The 14,003-nt window shown below is 53.9% G+C and overlaps 1 protein-coding gene across 2 annotated transcripts in view; it reads left to right on the top strand.

Moving 5' to 3' along the window:
- Positions 1–3,601: 3,601 nt before the first annotated feature.
- The window catches only part of LIPG (lipase G, endothelial type), a 26,183-nt gene continuing 15,781 nt past the window's right edge, over positions 3,602–14,003 (top strand). For both annotated transcript variants that reach the window (XM_004703102.2, XM_045296212.1), the window contains exons 1-4: positions 3,602–3,919; positions 7,908–8,071; positions 9,695–9,874; positions 11,040–11,151. In XM_004703102.2, coding sequence (XP_004703159.2) covers positions 3,823–3,919; positions 7,908–8,071; positions 9,695–9,874; positions 11,040–11,151 — 553 coding nt within the window. In that variant the 5' untranslated portion in view covers positions 3,602–3,822. The remainder of the gene's footprint in view (positions 3,920–7,907; positions 8,072–9,694; positions 9,875–11,039; positions 11,152–14,003) is intronic.

Below are 14,003 nucleotides of genomic sequence, written 5' to 3' on the forward strand. Positions count from 1 at the left end.
TACTGGCCAGCCAGCTTTATGCATAGACACAGGCATGTTGCAAATGCTCTCCCTGTTCAGGAGACCGTCACTTCCCCTTACATTTTCTCATGTATGTATTGGCCATGCTCCACAATCAACTTTAGAACGTTCCCTTCCCTCTTATACCCATTATTATCAGTGTCCCACCTCCCCCAACCTTCCTTGCCACACCCACCAGGAAGCTAGCGATGAAGCTACTGTCTATAGCTCTCCCCCTCTGGATTTCATATACAGAAGAACATAGAAAACGAAATACAGAAAAACAGAAGAAAACAAAAACACCGCATTCAGAGGTTTTAAACCGAGGGACTCAATTAACTTTCTCTGTCACCACTGTCACCTACCCAATGCTAGGAGTCTGAGGGGCTTAGTGGTTAAAGCACTGAGCTGTAGCCACTGCCGCTGCCGCCACCACTACCAACAACAACAACAAAAGGATGACTCCATCGACTAGCCGCCCCAAGGAAGAAAGACAAGTGTGCTTCCGGGCAGAGCAACAGAGTTCGGCCTTGGACCCCCCCTGGGCAGTTCTGCTCTGTCCTTTAGGGCTGGTGGGAGCCAGAATCAATTCGGTGACAATGAGGAGGCCAGTGCTTCCCAATCTGTGTTCCTGGAGGATTTGAATCTCCCATTGACCTCAGTGTGGGGAGAAGTTTCAAATCAGCTTAGCACATGCTGACCACTCTACCCACTCTTGGCGCGTCACATCTGGCTTCCTTGTGCACTCATTCTGTATTTCATGGGCTCTTTCTGTGTGCCAGGAGCCCTGGTGGCACAGTGGGCTACTAGTTGGGCTGCTAATCACAAGGTCAGCCGTTCAAAACCACCATTCCCTCTGAAGTAGAAAGAGGAGGCTTTTTATTCCCATAAAGATTTGCTGTCCTGGAAACCCACAGGAATAGCTCTACCCTGTCCTATAGGGTTGGTAGGAGTCAGAGTTTGATTTTTGGTTTTCTGTGTGCCAGGTTTTACAGAAGGTAGGCTCCTCTCACCAGAGGGGGAGTCATTCCTTAACATTTCAAGAGTCTTCAGTTGATGGGTTACCAAAAGGAACCACCGGTCCTATACTGTGGGAGCCCACCATCTGGATATTTTGAATGCAGCACCCACTGAAGTTTCTGCTGAGATTCCTGAGCTGGGGATTTCTCCACATGGGGAGCTCTCAGCTCAATTCATGTTTCTTGCGGTAACTTTCTGAAGGGTAACAGATGATGCTCCTGTAACTCCAGTGCTATGACACATCTCACGCGGCCCTTGTCTCACATGGCATTATAACCTGGAGACACAGGAGGGCACTCTAACCAACTGGCAACAGAACCAGAAAGCCTTCATCGCTTTCCCACCCACTGCTGTCCAGCCACAGTGGCCTTCCAGGACAGAGCAGAACTGCCCAGAGGGTTTCGGAGGCTGACATCTATGTGGAAGCTGACTGCCACATCTTTCTCCCATGGAGAGGTTGGTGGCCTTGTGCCTAGCAGTTCCACATGTAACCCACGTCGCCATAGTGTTAGCAGTTTAAAAAGTGGACATTGATAGTCCTTAACCAGGATCCCCCATGCCTCTTCTCAACCCCCACTCCTTTCCAGACAGGAAAGACCCACTTTAAAAGACCACCCGGACTCCTCCTCGGACTGCCAAGAGGCTTCCTGCACACTGGCCAGGGTCTATGGCTCAGAACAGAGAAATGAATTTGTTTCCAGATTATTTATTACCTGAAAAGGTTCTCAAATCGATAGGGCCCCCCTTTCAGGAAAAACATGAAGTACTCACCTCTGCTCACTCCCACCCCCCTCCATCCCGGGGAAGTTAAAAAGTGTTTGTACTGTTGTCCAGGATTAAGTGTAGGTATTTGATTTTGTGCCTGGATCATGGCAGTGGAAGCAGTATCTCCTACTTTGGGAAAGACTGAATTCTCCCCCGGGTCGCTGTGAGTTAGAACCGACTCGATGCCAGTGTGAGAGCCACTGAGCTGGAAACACAGCGGTCCAGGACTCATATCCAGGGACACATCGGCAAATCAAGGCCAGAGCACACGAGAGAGACGCGGTTGTCGGAAGAATCCCCCAAACCTGCCAGTATCGGTGCCTCAGGTTTCCATCTTGCACAGGGAGAAGCTGGACTTCAGTGTCTATTTGGCTAGTGGAGAGGGGGAAGGGGGCGGAAGCAACACTGCAGGAGGCATTTACCATGTATTTTCTAGAGCGTGTTGGGTTTTTATCCAGATAAGAAAGCCAGCCTGCTTGTAACACGCAGAGGGACCCTACTGGCAGCAGGAGTAACAAGAGTCGGAACCTGCTTGCTCAGCACTGGTTTGCCCTGCACAAGTCTCCCAGAGAGCAACGGGCACCACCTTCTTACCCGTTTCCTTCTCCGACAGGTACTGGGCAGGCTCCCAGCGCTCCGGGATGAATCAAGGTCAAGGGTGCCCTCTGGAACAAGGCAGCGGAGGGGAGGGATGGGCGGCGCCCCGTGCAGCCCTTTGACAGCCAGTTCTAAATCCCCCCTCTGGGGTTATGGAAACTCACTGGCTAATTGGACCGCGGCCAGCTGGGACCCCCACTCAAGCCTGGTTCTCTTGCAGCGGACGCCACTACCTCTGGGAGCTGGCGCTGTCAGCCCTGGGCTCTGGGGAGGAGCCGCAGAGGGACCGGGGAGGAGCAGGGACCCCGACCGCCAGAGGGAAAAGGGAGAGGGGGGTGGGGAAGACACTGGAGAATCGAGAAAGACACTTTTGGATTCCACTCAACAGGTAGTTCTCGTGAGGCGACCCGAGAGTCCGGGCTGGCTTCGCGCCCTACGCCCAGATCTCCGTCCAAAGAAAGCTCCCTGTGCGGAGGGTCGCCTGGCATCGCTCCAGTCCTCGGTCCCCGCCCCCCCCGCCCCCCGGGGTAAGAGAACGCCCACCACGTGCCACGCGCTGGCCTAAGCGGTTCAGCGCAGCCTCTGTGTTACCGTAGCACCTCTAACCACCCCTATATTGCAGACCAGGGGGCGGCCGTAAAGAAATTTAGGGGGTTGCTTGGAATTTTGCACCTGCTGATTGGTGGCGCAGACCTTGAACCCCGGCCACAGCCCAGGGCACCTCCGATCACGCTGCCTACGCCTGCCCCCTTCACCTGTCCCTGGCCTCGCTGCGTGGGAGGACTGGTCGAGGGGTGCTTTGCGTCTTGGAAAGGTGGACCTTCCTTCTCCAGGGATAGTGTTCCCAACCGACTCAGGGTTCTGGGGAGATGACCCCGCGGGGCGGCAGAGGGGGCTGTGTGTGTAGGGCTCGGGTGGAGGAGAGTCGTTCGAGACGCGGCAGCGGGCAAAGAGGGCAGAGAGGACGCGCGCGCGCAGCCGCGCCGGAGGCACCTCCACGCGGTGGGGTGTGCGGCGTTTTCATTCAAACTTTGGGAAATCTCGGTGCGGGCGTCAGCGAAGGTGTGACCAATCAGAGTCCAGAGACGAGAATAAATTATGCAAATCACCATCTGGCGATGGGTCAGATGACTCCGATCCTTTAAACACGAACTCACCGGGAGTTCGCGCAGTGACAGCAGCGAGCCTGTTTCCTAACGCGCAGCCTAAGGGCCGACCGGATCCCCAGTCCCCCAGCCCGCGCCGCGGCTGAGCCAGGCTGTCCCTTTCCACGTCCTCCTTCCTTGTGGCCCACCCTCAACTGCCTAGCCCCCCCACGGCTGCTGGAGAGAGGGCTGCCCACGCGGGCCTGCCCAGTGCTGGGTGCAGGAAGCCGGGCAGGCGGTGTGTGGGGTTTGGATTTGGCTCTGCAGTTTAAGGGGAGGGGGCGCGACGGGCAGGATGAGAAGCCGCGTGGCTCTGCTCTGTCTCTGGAGTACCCTTTGTTGCTTCGCCGCGGGAAGCCCCGCCGACGCCGGTCCGGAGGGACAGCAACCAGGTAACGCGCCGCCCCGGTTTCTACTTGCTCCGCGCTTCTCTTTTATTTCCGGGGCCCCGCTTGTTTTCCGACCCTCCGCGATCCTGCAAAAGCCTCTTTGTAACTTTCCCCACCGCTTTGTCCATTTCCTCCTCCTTGGCAGCCTGGAAGTCCACTTGCTCCTCTGGCGCTTCTCCTTCGCGCCCCGCGTTGCGCACGGTGCGGCCGGCAACAGGCTGGCCTGGCGCGCGCGCTGGCGCTCTCCAGCCTCCCTCCCTTGTACTGTATTACCTAGTTCACTTATCCGGTGCTGTCCAGAAGCCGAGGTGCCTGCCAGCAGCCCTTAACAACTCCTCCCTGTCTTTGAGCCTAGACGTTTGAGGGGCAAGAACTCTAACCAAAGTCACTGCCGTCGAGTCCATGTCGACTCATAGCGAACCTGTACCTGTGGGTTTCCTAGACTGTAACTCTTCACCGGCAGAGAGAGCCTTGACTTTCTCCCGCAGAGCGGCGGAGCGCTGCAGCCTCGGGCTCCGCCTCAATCCTGGGCTTTGACCGTTAAGGTTGCCGAGTTGGCTTGCGTTTGATTGGAGCTTGCCGGGTTGGCTCCTGTGGGTAACGTGTGCTGAGAAGTGGCTGGGCTTATTTCTCGAGTTGCCGGTTCCTCCGCAGTCGTCTTTCGGTGCCTCCCTCTGTCTCCTGCATGCGCGTCTTCACCATCCTTGGCGCTTCTAGCGCTTCTTCATTCCGGGCTTTCTATGGCAGCCCTGGATTCTCCGAGGCACTGGGAGGAGGTGACCGGCTGGGTGTGTGTTCCCCATTACCTCGGCTGAGTCACGAGGAATTTCCTCCATCGCACCAACCACTTTATCTTTATGTTGCAGTTGGACCAAGTGACGTTGGTCCGTCAGCTTACCTACAAGCAGGTGTGCTACCTTTATCTACATGTAGGTGTGCTACCGTTACCTACATGTAGGTGTGCTACGGTTACCTACATGTACGTGTGCTACAGTAGGGGCCTTAATTGGGATGAATGGGAAAACTCTGGTGTTCCTCAAATGTCTTATCTCTGGCTTATATACCAGAAGCCAAGCTCCCCACTCCTGTAAATGGCTCAGCTTCCTTCCAACTGCTGTGTTCTCCTCTTCCGGGTATCTAGGGGTCTTTTCATTTAGTGGGAAAAATGTTGACTGCATGTTTGCTGAATGCCAGACCTTGGAGAGTCTGAGAAAGCACAACTCCAAAGTGTCTGCCCACATGGAGTTTACATTTGAGGGGCAGAAAGACTAATTCACATCACACAAACACACAAAAACTCAGTGCCATTGAATGGACGCCGACTCATCGAGACCCTGGAAGACAGGGGAGAACTGGTCCTGTGAGCTTCTGAGACTGTCACTCTGTTCAGGGGTAGAGAGCCTTGTCTTTCTCCCAAGGAGCAACTGGGGCTTCCAAACTGCTGACTTTGCAGTTAGTAACCCAAGGCATAACCACGATATTACCAGGTCTCCTAAGTCACATAAAGAAATGAGTTAAAATCTATCAAGGGTACACTCAGTGTTACGGAAGGAACCCTAGCAGTGAAAGAGTTAGCCAGGTGTGACTTATAGCTAAAGGTTGGCAGTTTGAAGCCGCTCAGTGACGCCATAGGAGAAAGGCCCTGGCAGTCTGCTCCCATAAAGATGAAAAAAACAAAACAACAAGAAACCCACTGCCATCCAGTTAATTCTGACTCATGGGCACCTTATGGCAGGGTAGAAATGCCTCTGTGGCTTTCTAAGGCTGTAATTCTTATGGGCAGAGAAAGTCCAGCCCCTCTCTCTGCCAAGGACCTTGCGATTAGCAGCACAATGCCCAACTCTATGGGGGTGGTGCTACTCTGCCCAGTGAAATTGCTATGAGTTGGAATGGGCTGATGGTACCTAAGGGGCACAGCGCTCTGGGGAGAGAAGGCTTGAGGAGGCCGGTATGGAACCACGGGGAAGGCTGTGCTGTTTTAACGTCATTAGGGAAAGCCTCACTGAGAAGCTGACCCCTGAGCAAGCAGCCGCACACAGAAGTGGGAGAGTGAGCTGGGAGCGCATGACGTCTCTGAGACTGACTTTAGGGAGATTGAAAGAAGTCCCAGGAAGCCAGAGAATTCTGGGCCCAGAGAAGGCACGGTGTGGTGGTGAGCCCCCCCCCAACATAGACATGTGGGTGGAGCCACCTGTCTGCCTCAGTAAGCCAGCTGACTCCTTTTCTCTAGCTGTCCCCATCTGGCCCTTGTGGGAATGGCTATCTGGTGGACGCTGAACTAGAGATGTTCGTGGTTCCCATTTCTCCCTGATAGGGTCATCTGTCCATCACTTTCATACTGACTCATCCAAGGTCAGCCCTTGTGCATTGAGCTGAAATTTCTGGAACCTCGTCTCTCTCCTCTCCCTGTTGTCTCCACCACCCTGGTTTCTCGTTCCATGATTCTTTGAGCAGAAGTTAAGCTCCTGGGAGGCTCATTTGGGCTTTTATCTCCCTAGTTATCCCCCTACCACCCCCATTGCTCAAAACTCACACCAAACTCACTACCAGCAAGTCAGTTTCACTTATTGCAACCCTGTAGGACAGGGTGGAACCGCCCCTGTAGGTTTCTGACACTGTAAATCTTGAGGGGAACAGAAAGCCTTATCTTTCTTCCAATGGGCGGCTAGTGGAGTTGAACTGCTGACCCTGCTATTAGCAGCCCAGTGTATAACCCACTTCTCTACCAGAGCTCCTTTTCACATTGCTGGGAAGGATGGCATTTAGTTTGGGACTCGAATATCTTCGCTCATCATCAGGCCAAGGTTTCCTGGAAAGAGTGCTGGCTGGGGTGGATCTTTGATCATCTCAGGTGGTGGGGTAGTTACAGCACCTGCTGAGTGTTCCGGGGTATGGAGCTCATAGGTGACCCTGGCTGTGTTGGAAGCAGCTGAGCAGGAAAAGGCTGTTCAGCAGCTTTCCTGTGGCTCCCCTTGGCCTCAGTCATTATTGAACAAGTGAAGAGGTGGAGAGCACTTTGGAGCAATAGCCGGAATCAAGACAAGAACATTAGAGGAGGCTCGATGTACAACAACAACCAGACAGCCCTTACCTCCAATCCCTGAATCTCAGAAGCAGAAAATGTGTTTGGGAGCTTGTTTGACAGCAAGGCCTGACCTTACCTGACTTGACCTCACTTGGCAGCAAAAGCAGACCCAAATTGACAAGAGCCACACTTTTTTCCCTAGGATTTGGAGTGTCCTGTATTTCCCTGCAGAAACAGCAGCATGATTATTTCATGAGGAATGGACCCCGAGCCCGCTGGAGGTGTTATAAAATATAGCCTACTGTATATAAAATATAGCCTACTGTATATAAAATATAGCCTACTGGTACCAGAGGCTGGAGAGCTGAGTGCTGAGAGAACTCAGGATTTTCAAACTTAATCTGTCCTAAGCATTTCAAGAAGAGAATGGGGCCCTGTCTCTGAAAGTAGGAAGCCCGGAGAAGGAAGGAGGGAGGCATTGGAAAAGCAGGAGTGTTACTGACTGCAAAGGCACAATGATTAATCCCAGTGAGTAAGGACTGCTCTGAGGTAGGGATGTCCTGTCCCTTTAACAATGTCTTCACACTTGTCCTGGGAGTGGAGGGGGGGGACACGTCATCCTCATTCCAAGAACTCAAAATCAAACTCAAGGCCGGCCATGGAGTTATTCTGACTCTTAGTCACCCTGTAAGACAGGTAGAACTGTCCCCTTGTGAGTTTCCCAGACTGTACTTCTTGATGGAGTAGAAAGCCTCATCTTTCTCCCGTGGGGCATCTGGTGGTTTTGAACTCAGCTTACCTTACAGTTAACAGCCCACGGGGCTCCTTCATCCTCATTCAACAGCTGTAACAACGGAAACCCACAGGTGGTGAGTCAGCTCTCTAAGGTTGGACCAGAATGAGACCCCAGGTCTCTCCCCAGCCAGCCCACTAGACACACCCACCCTTGGCTCTCTCTCTCCGCAGATGTCAGGCCGGCTGTGGCCAAGCCCTCTGTGAGGTTTAACCTCCGCACCTTGAAGGACCCAGAGCATGAGGGATGCTACCTTTCCCTGGGCCACGACCGGCTGTTGGCTGACTGTGGTTTCAACATGACTGCGAAGACCTTTTTCATCATTCACGGATGGACGGTGAGCCCCCCCTTCCCCCCCCCTCAGGGAACGCTGCACGGGATTTTGGTTTCCTTTGTTTTGCTCAATTAAAAAGAATCCTGATGCTTCCAGTTCCCCCCTGCCTTCCCCGCCACCCCCCACCCTTGTGGGCTGCTTGTATTTCAGACATCTGTGAAGGATGTATTAAGTAACACTGTGTGGAGGGGGCAAAGTGGGCCCCAGCAGGGTGGTATTTAGAGCTGGCACACAGCAGCTTTCAGAAAGTGGCTCTCCTAAGGCAGCGGCCCAGCTCCACCAGCTCTTAAGAGCCCCTCTAATTACACTTAATTACGTTGGTCAACCGCTGCCTGGTGGGAGCCAGCTCTCCCTAAGATGGGAGTTGAGGGGCAGCAGCTTGCTGGGCTCCGGGAGGAGATGAGGAGCCAGCTGGGGCTGGCTGGCTGGCTGCCCTTGGCAGGATGCCCTCCTGTTTGCATAGAGATGGCCTGTTTTAAAGGCAGGAGTCTCTTTATGTGCCCTCTCGGAGCAATTCACATCAAAAGGCCATGACAAACTTCAACAGAAAAGAGCTTCAAGGCTCAACCTCAGAAGCATTTGACCAGAGAGGGATGTATTCATTCGTAGAGTGACAGTCCGGCCTGGGCTAATTGGGCGGGGGCATTCTGCCTCTACGTGATGAGAAATTCATATCCGTTACATGATTTCTGGGCCTGTAGGCCCACCAACCACCATCGGGACCGTGCCTAGGGGAGGGTCAGCACTTACTCACGAGGGTGATTCATGGGGAGACTTGTGTCTCCTCATCCTCATCCCTATAGTCCGCAATTTGGATCATGCATTTGGGTCTTTTAAGGCCCCCTGTCAAAATGCAAATACAAACTGTCCTCGACTTACAAATGAGTTGCCTTCCAGAAAGCTCTTTTGTAATCTGATTGGAACCCTCAACCGTAATTTCCCACAGAAACAAGCTTCCAAGTGGCTTTCGGATTCCTAGGCGAGGCACAGAAAAATCTATTTATTTCCTCGCGTTTCTCTGGGCAGGTTCACCGCTGGACCCGGCCGCCATTTGCAATCTTGAGTCTGTGGGAAAATTTGCAATCTTGAGTGTGAATTCTCATTTGTAATTCCAGGGGCTGTCCGCCGTCCCTTCTCCGGGGCTGAGAAGGGATGGCAGAGACAGGTTGTGGGAAGGGGTCATTTGTTAACCCTGCTCTGGCCCGGGAGAAAGCATCTCCCGGCATCTCTGAGGAGCGCAGCTCATTCTCCAGGGCAACCCTCCCAGCTGCCTTTGAACGAACGCCTGGGTTGCTGCGTGCCTGTGACAGTGACTCAGACTAACCTCATGCCAGGCCTGTGGGTTTGGATCTCAGAGGAGTCCCAGCAGAGGGCAAGAGCCAAGAACACTGGTCACCGATCAAACATTAGCCGTGGAAATCCTGGGATGGCAAAAGCCAGGGACGACAAATACCCTTGTGGCGACCTTGGTCCTGGCTGCCCTCGCAAATATGTGGTCCCCCAAGCAGCCATGGTGAAGGTTTGGGAATCCAGTTGAATTCCATATTCCACCGGCTTTCTGAGATGCCTGAGGAGTCCTGCAACCCAGAGGAAGAGTCAGGGGCTCCCCTCTCGTATTCCCTGTAGATGAGCGGGATGTTGGAAAATTGGCTGCACAAGCTGGTGTCCGCCCTTCAGACAAGGGAGAAAGAGGCCAACGTGGTGGTGGTGGACTGGCTGCCCCTGGCTCATCAGCTTTACACGGACGCTGTCAACCACACCAGGCTGGTGGGCCACACGATTGCCAAGTTGCTCGATTGGCTGCAGGTGAGTGGGGATGAATGAGGAAAGGGGGCCATTTTCCACAAGCAGGATCACAGACCCAAACCCTCTAAGACTGACCCGATTTGACTCTGACACACTCTAGGAGCCTGGTCCACATCTTTGTGTGTGTGGGGGGTGGGGATGGGGTGGGGGGAGCAGGGGATGAAAATATTACCACACTAAGTGTCACTTGAAACATATGAGAGCTGGGACTTCCAGAGAGCTATTCTGAGATTGTGACATCTCTGTATCTCCCCCACTGTCCACTTTATTTGCCGCAAGAAACTTGACCTTCTGGGTCCTTACTTGTTGACTTTGAGACACGGCTGTGCTTAGATCGGCTGTGATGGTTTGTCATCTGAAAGAGCAGCCTCCTTCATCTGTTCTTGCCTCTGCGGAGTCTTGAGCAATGAACTGTCCTGTGGGGGGGGGGGGGCGGCGGAGGGGCCTGGTTACAACAGATGCAGCCTAAACGCTCACTTAAGATAGCAAGTGCGGAGAACAGACCTTGAGGTCTTGAACGGACTTTTTATAGGTTAATGATTTACCTGAGATCAGAGGCCTTATTTGGGGTCAGGGGTACACTAGCCACGTGACACGAATCTTCCTCTTCTCTATGGGGTCTGCTGGATTCTGGTCCGAGCTCTGGATCACCCGCTCTGCAGAAGCTCTTTGTGGGGTTTAGTTCCTGAGCCATCCAAGTGGAAGCCCCACTGCCTTCCTCCCCGCCAGGTGGGAGTGTGAGGACACTGCCTCTCCTGGGAGTGGGGTGGAGGTCAAGGCCTGACTGCTGCGGGCTGTGGCTGGCATGCTGGTCTCTAGGGAATCTGGTGACTTTGACCTCTGCACGGCCTCCTCCTACCCCCTTGCACCACTGCAAGAGAGAACAGAGAACATGTAGGGGAAGGGTCAGGTATGCAGCCTCTCGTAACTCCCATCCCGCCCTGAGCCACTGGCATTTGAAACGCCACCGAGATCCTTGGCTTCTCCCTTACCTGGCTGTTGCCCATCCATGCCCAGCCGTCATTGGCAGCGATGGCTCTGGCAAGTCTCCATGCCCACAGCCCCTGTGCCTGCTCCTGTGTCACCATGAGTTGTTCAGTGCTGGTGACCTTGGGGGCCTGCCATCGCACAGGTCTCCGAGCATGCTTTTCGTGACTTCTTGCAGAGTAAGGAGGAATTCTCTCTGGGGAACGTCCACCTGATCGGGTACAGCCTGGGCGCGCACGTGGCTGGGTATGCCGGCAACTTGGTGAAAGGAACTGTGGGAAGGATCACAGGTAAGTTCTGCTTCCTCCACCCACCCACCCCCGGTGGTCCATGGACACCCTTCTCCATCCCTGACAACCTGGCGTTTCTGCCCATGGAGAAGTCCTAGAAGGGGGGCTTTGGAAGAAACTCGTGAGGACATCTAATCCAGAGCCTCTCATCTGGTCTCTTCAGTCCCCAAAGCTTTTTATCCAACGGAACTTGGTGGGGATCTAATCCAGGAAGCAGGTAGAAGGCGGCCCTCTGGCTGACTCTGGGTCTAACCAGGCTGGAGGCCTGAGGGGTACAACTGTGCACGCACTTGGTTGCTAATCACAAAGTTGGAAGTTTGACCTTGCCCAGAAGTGCCCCGAGAGAAAGGCCTGGTGATCTGCTTCTAAGAAATCAGCCTTGGGGTCACCAGGATCCCACTCAATTGCAACGGGTTTTGGTTTCTGTTGAGGCCTGCCCTTTGGGCCTTCATCTCCCCGGGGGCAGCCCAAAACACCTAGAAGCATCTTTTGAAGACCACGGATGGAGTCCAGTCTCCTTTCATAGACGAGGTGCTGAGACACAGCTAATAACTAAGGGTCGAAACTAAGGGCAACCCTGGCCTTGGAGTTGCTGGAGTTCACGGCAAGGCCTCATGGGGAAAGAATGAGGTTGGATTCGCGTTTGAGTTCAGCCTGACTTCTGTTTTCTCCATTAACGGCCTCTTTCCCAGGATCCTGTGGCACCATCCTGTGGCATGGTGATTATGACCCGTTTAGAATGGGTGACTGAGCTCCATCGTTGAAAATGCCTCTTTGGTATTAGTATCCACGTGGCCAATAGGAAGTTGAGTTTTCCATCATGAACCTTTCCTAAACCCAAACTCAGAGCAACTTTAAAGGACAGAGTCGAGTTGCCTCCTAAGGTTTCCCAGGTGATCCATCTCATCATGGTTATGTGTTGGGCTGCTAACTGCAAGGTCAGCAGTTCGAAACCATCAGCCGCTCCAAGGGGGAGAGATGGGGCATCCTACACCCGTGAAGAGTCCCAGCCTCAGGAACTCACAGGGACAGTTCAACCCTGTCCCCCAGGGTCACTGTGAGTTGGCATCCACTCAGTGTCAGTGAGCTTTGGGTTTGGGGTGTGTTGAGTTCTTTTGGGGGGGCCCTGGTGGCTGGCTCGGTGGCTGCGTACTTGGCACCATGAAGGGTCTATGGTTTGAACCCAATAGTGCTTTTCTGGAGAAAAGCTGTGGCCACAATCTGCGCCGGTACAGATGACCAAAACACCCAAAGGGCGGTGGGGTCCATCCTGACTCATGGCAGCCCTACAGGACGGAGAAGAACTGCCCCTGTGGGTTTCTGAGGGCAACTGGTTTGAACCACTCACCTGCCGTTAGTGCTGCCAGTGCAACGTCTATCCGTAAAGATGATGACCGTCAGTCTTGGGATCCCTGTAGGCCAGGGGTGTGTGTGTCAGGGACAGTCAGGTCCCAGCAGGCTGGCCGGGACCGGTGGGTGAGGACCATGCTGCCCACTGGCCCAGCCCACCCGCCCACCGCCTGCATTCCTCCCTTGCAGCCTGGTTTCCATGGCACTGACCGTCTGCTAGGGACCTTTGTTCATACCAGGCAAAGAGCCCCTCTCTTGTGTTAGTGGCAAAATAGAGCATTTACTCTTCTCTCTCTGCTTTTTTTCTGCCAGGGGACATGTGAGAGCCAGGGAGAGGCCACTTGCATCAGCAGTGTGGTCCTTCACAGCCTCCAGATTGGGGTGTGGGGAGAGACTGTGGGAAGACACTGCTTTCCACCATCTTCCTCTGGGGGCCTCACTACACAGGGACCCCCAGGAAGGCTGGGTGCCCTTTCTTTCCTGGTCAGACACACATGTATTGAAGCTAGTGCAGAAAACGCCTCAGCTTTGCAGCCCCACCGACTCCTCTCATGAATAATGTGCTTCCCCAGTGCAGCTCTCATGAATAATGTGCTTCCCCAGTGTTCTGCCTGCTGGAGCCCAGAGCTGGCCTTTGTTTATTCCAAGATGATCCTCCCAAGCCCACCCCAAGCCTCACAGGGGCTCCCCGATTCGCCCCGCCTGGGCTCTGGGGACACGGCTCTGTTTCCCGCCTCTTCCCTTCTCCTTGTTTCCAGCCCCAGATTTCTGAGCCTCAGCCCGGCTAGCACTTTGGGCCCGATGGTGCTCTCTGTTGGGAACTCCAGTGAACAGTACGATGTTCAATGGTGTCCCTGCCTCTATCCATTAGGTTCCAGTAGCTTCTTCCCAATTGTGACAACCAAGTATGTCTGCTCAGAACTCAAACTCCTGGCCATCAAGGCGGTCCTGGCTCAGCAACCCCCTAGGTCAGGGGAGAACGGTCCCTGGGGTTTCCAAGACTGTAACACCTGACGAGAGCAGAAAGCCTCATCTTTCTCCAGAGTAGCGGCTGCTGGTTCTGAACTGTTGACCCTGCGGTTAGCAGCCCTATGTATAACCACTATGCGATCAGGGCTCCAAACGTCACCTGGAGATCCGAAGCGCTCCCCAGTGAGGACCAGTGTTCCAGACTGAGCAGTCGCCCGCCCCTTGCTGCACGGTCTTTCTTAGCTTTCTCAGGATCTTCTCTCTGTCTGCAGGCCAAAGAGGCTTCTGCGTTGGGAAGAACCCAGTTGCCATCATCAGCTGGACTAGTCATAGTAGCTAATGTTGGCATTGTGATAGCACTTCAACGCTTGTAGATTAGCTCACCTGAACTGTGTGAATCAGGGCACTCACCTTCAGCTTGATAGACGCTACCAAAGCCCAGGGAAGCCTTTCAAGATCTGGTCCACATCCCCCCTATTTTCCTCTTCTTCTTCAAGTTTTATTGGCATATAATCCATATATCATAAATTCAA

Source organism: Echinops telfairi, unplaced genomic scaffold, assembly GCF_000313985.2.
Source record: "Echinops telfairi isolate 266 unplaced genomic scaffold, ASM31398v2 ScPeMD7_7400;HRSCAF=8409, whole genome shotgun sequence".
NCBI lineage: Eukaryota > Metazoa > Chordata > Mammalia > Afrosoricida > Tenrecidae > Echinops > Echinops telfairi.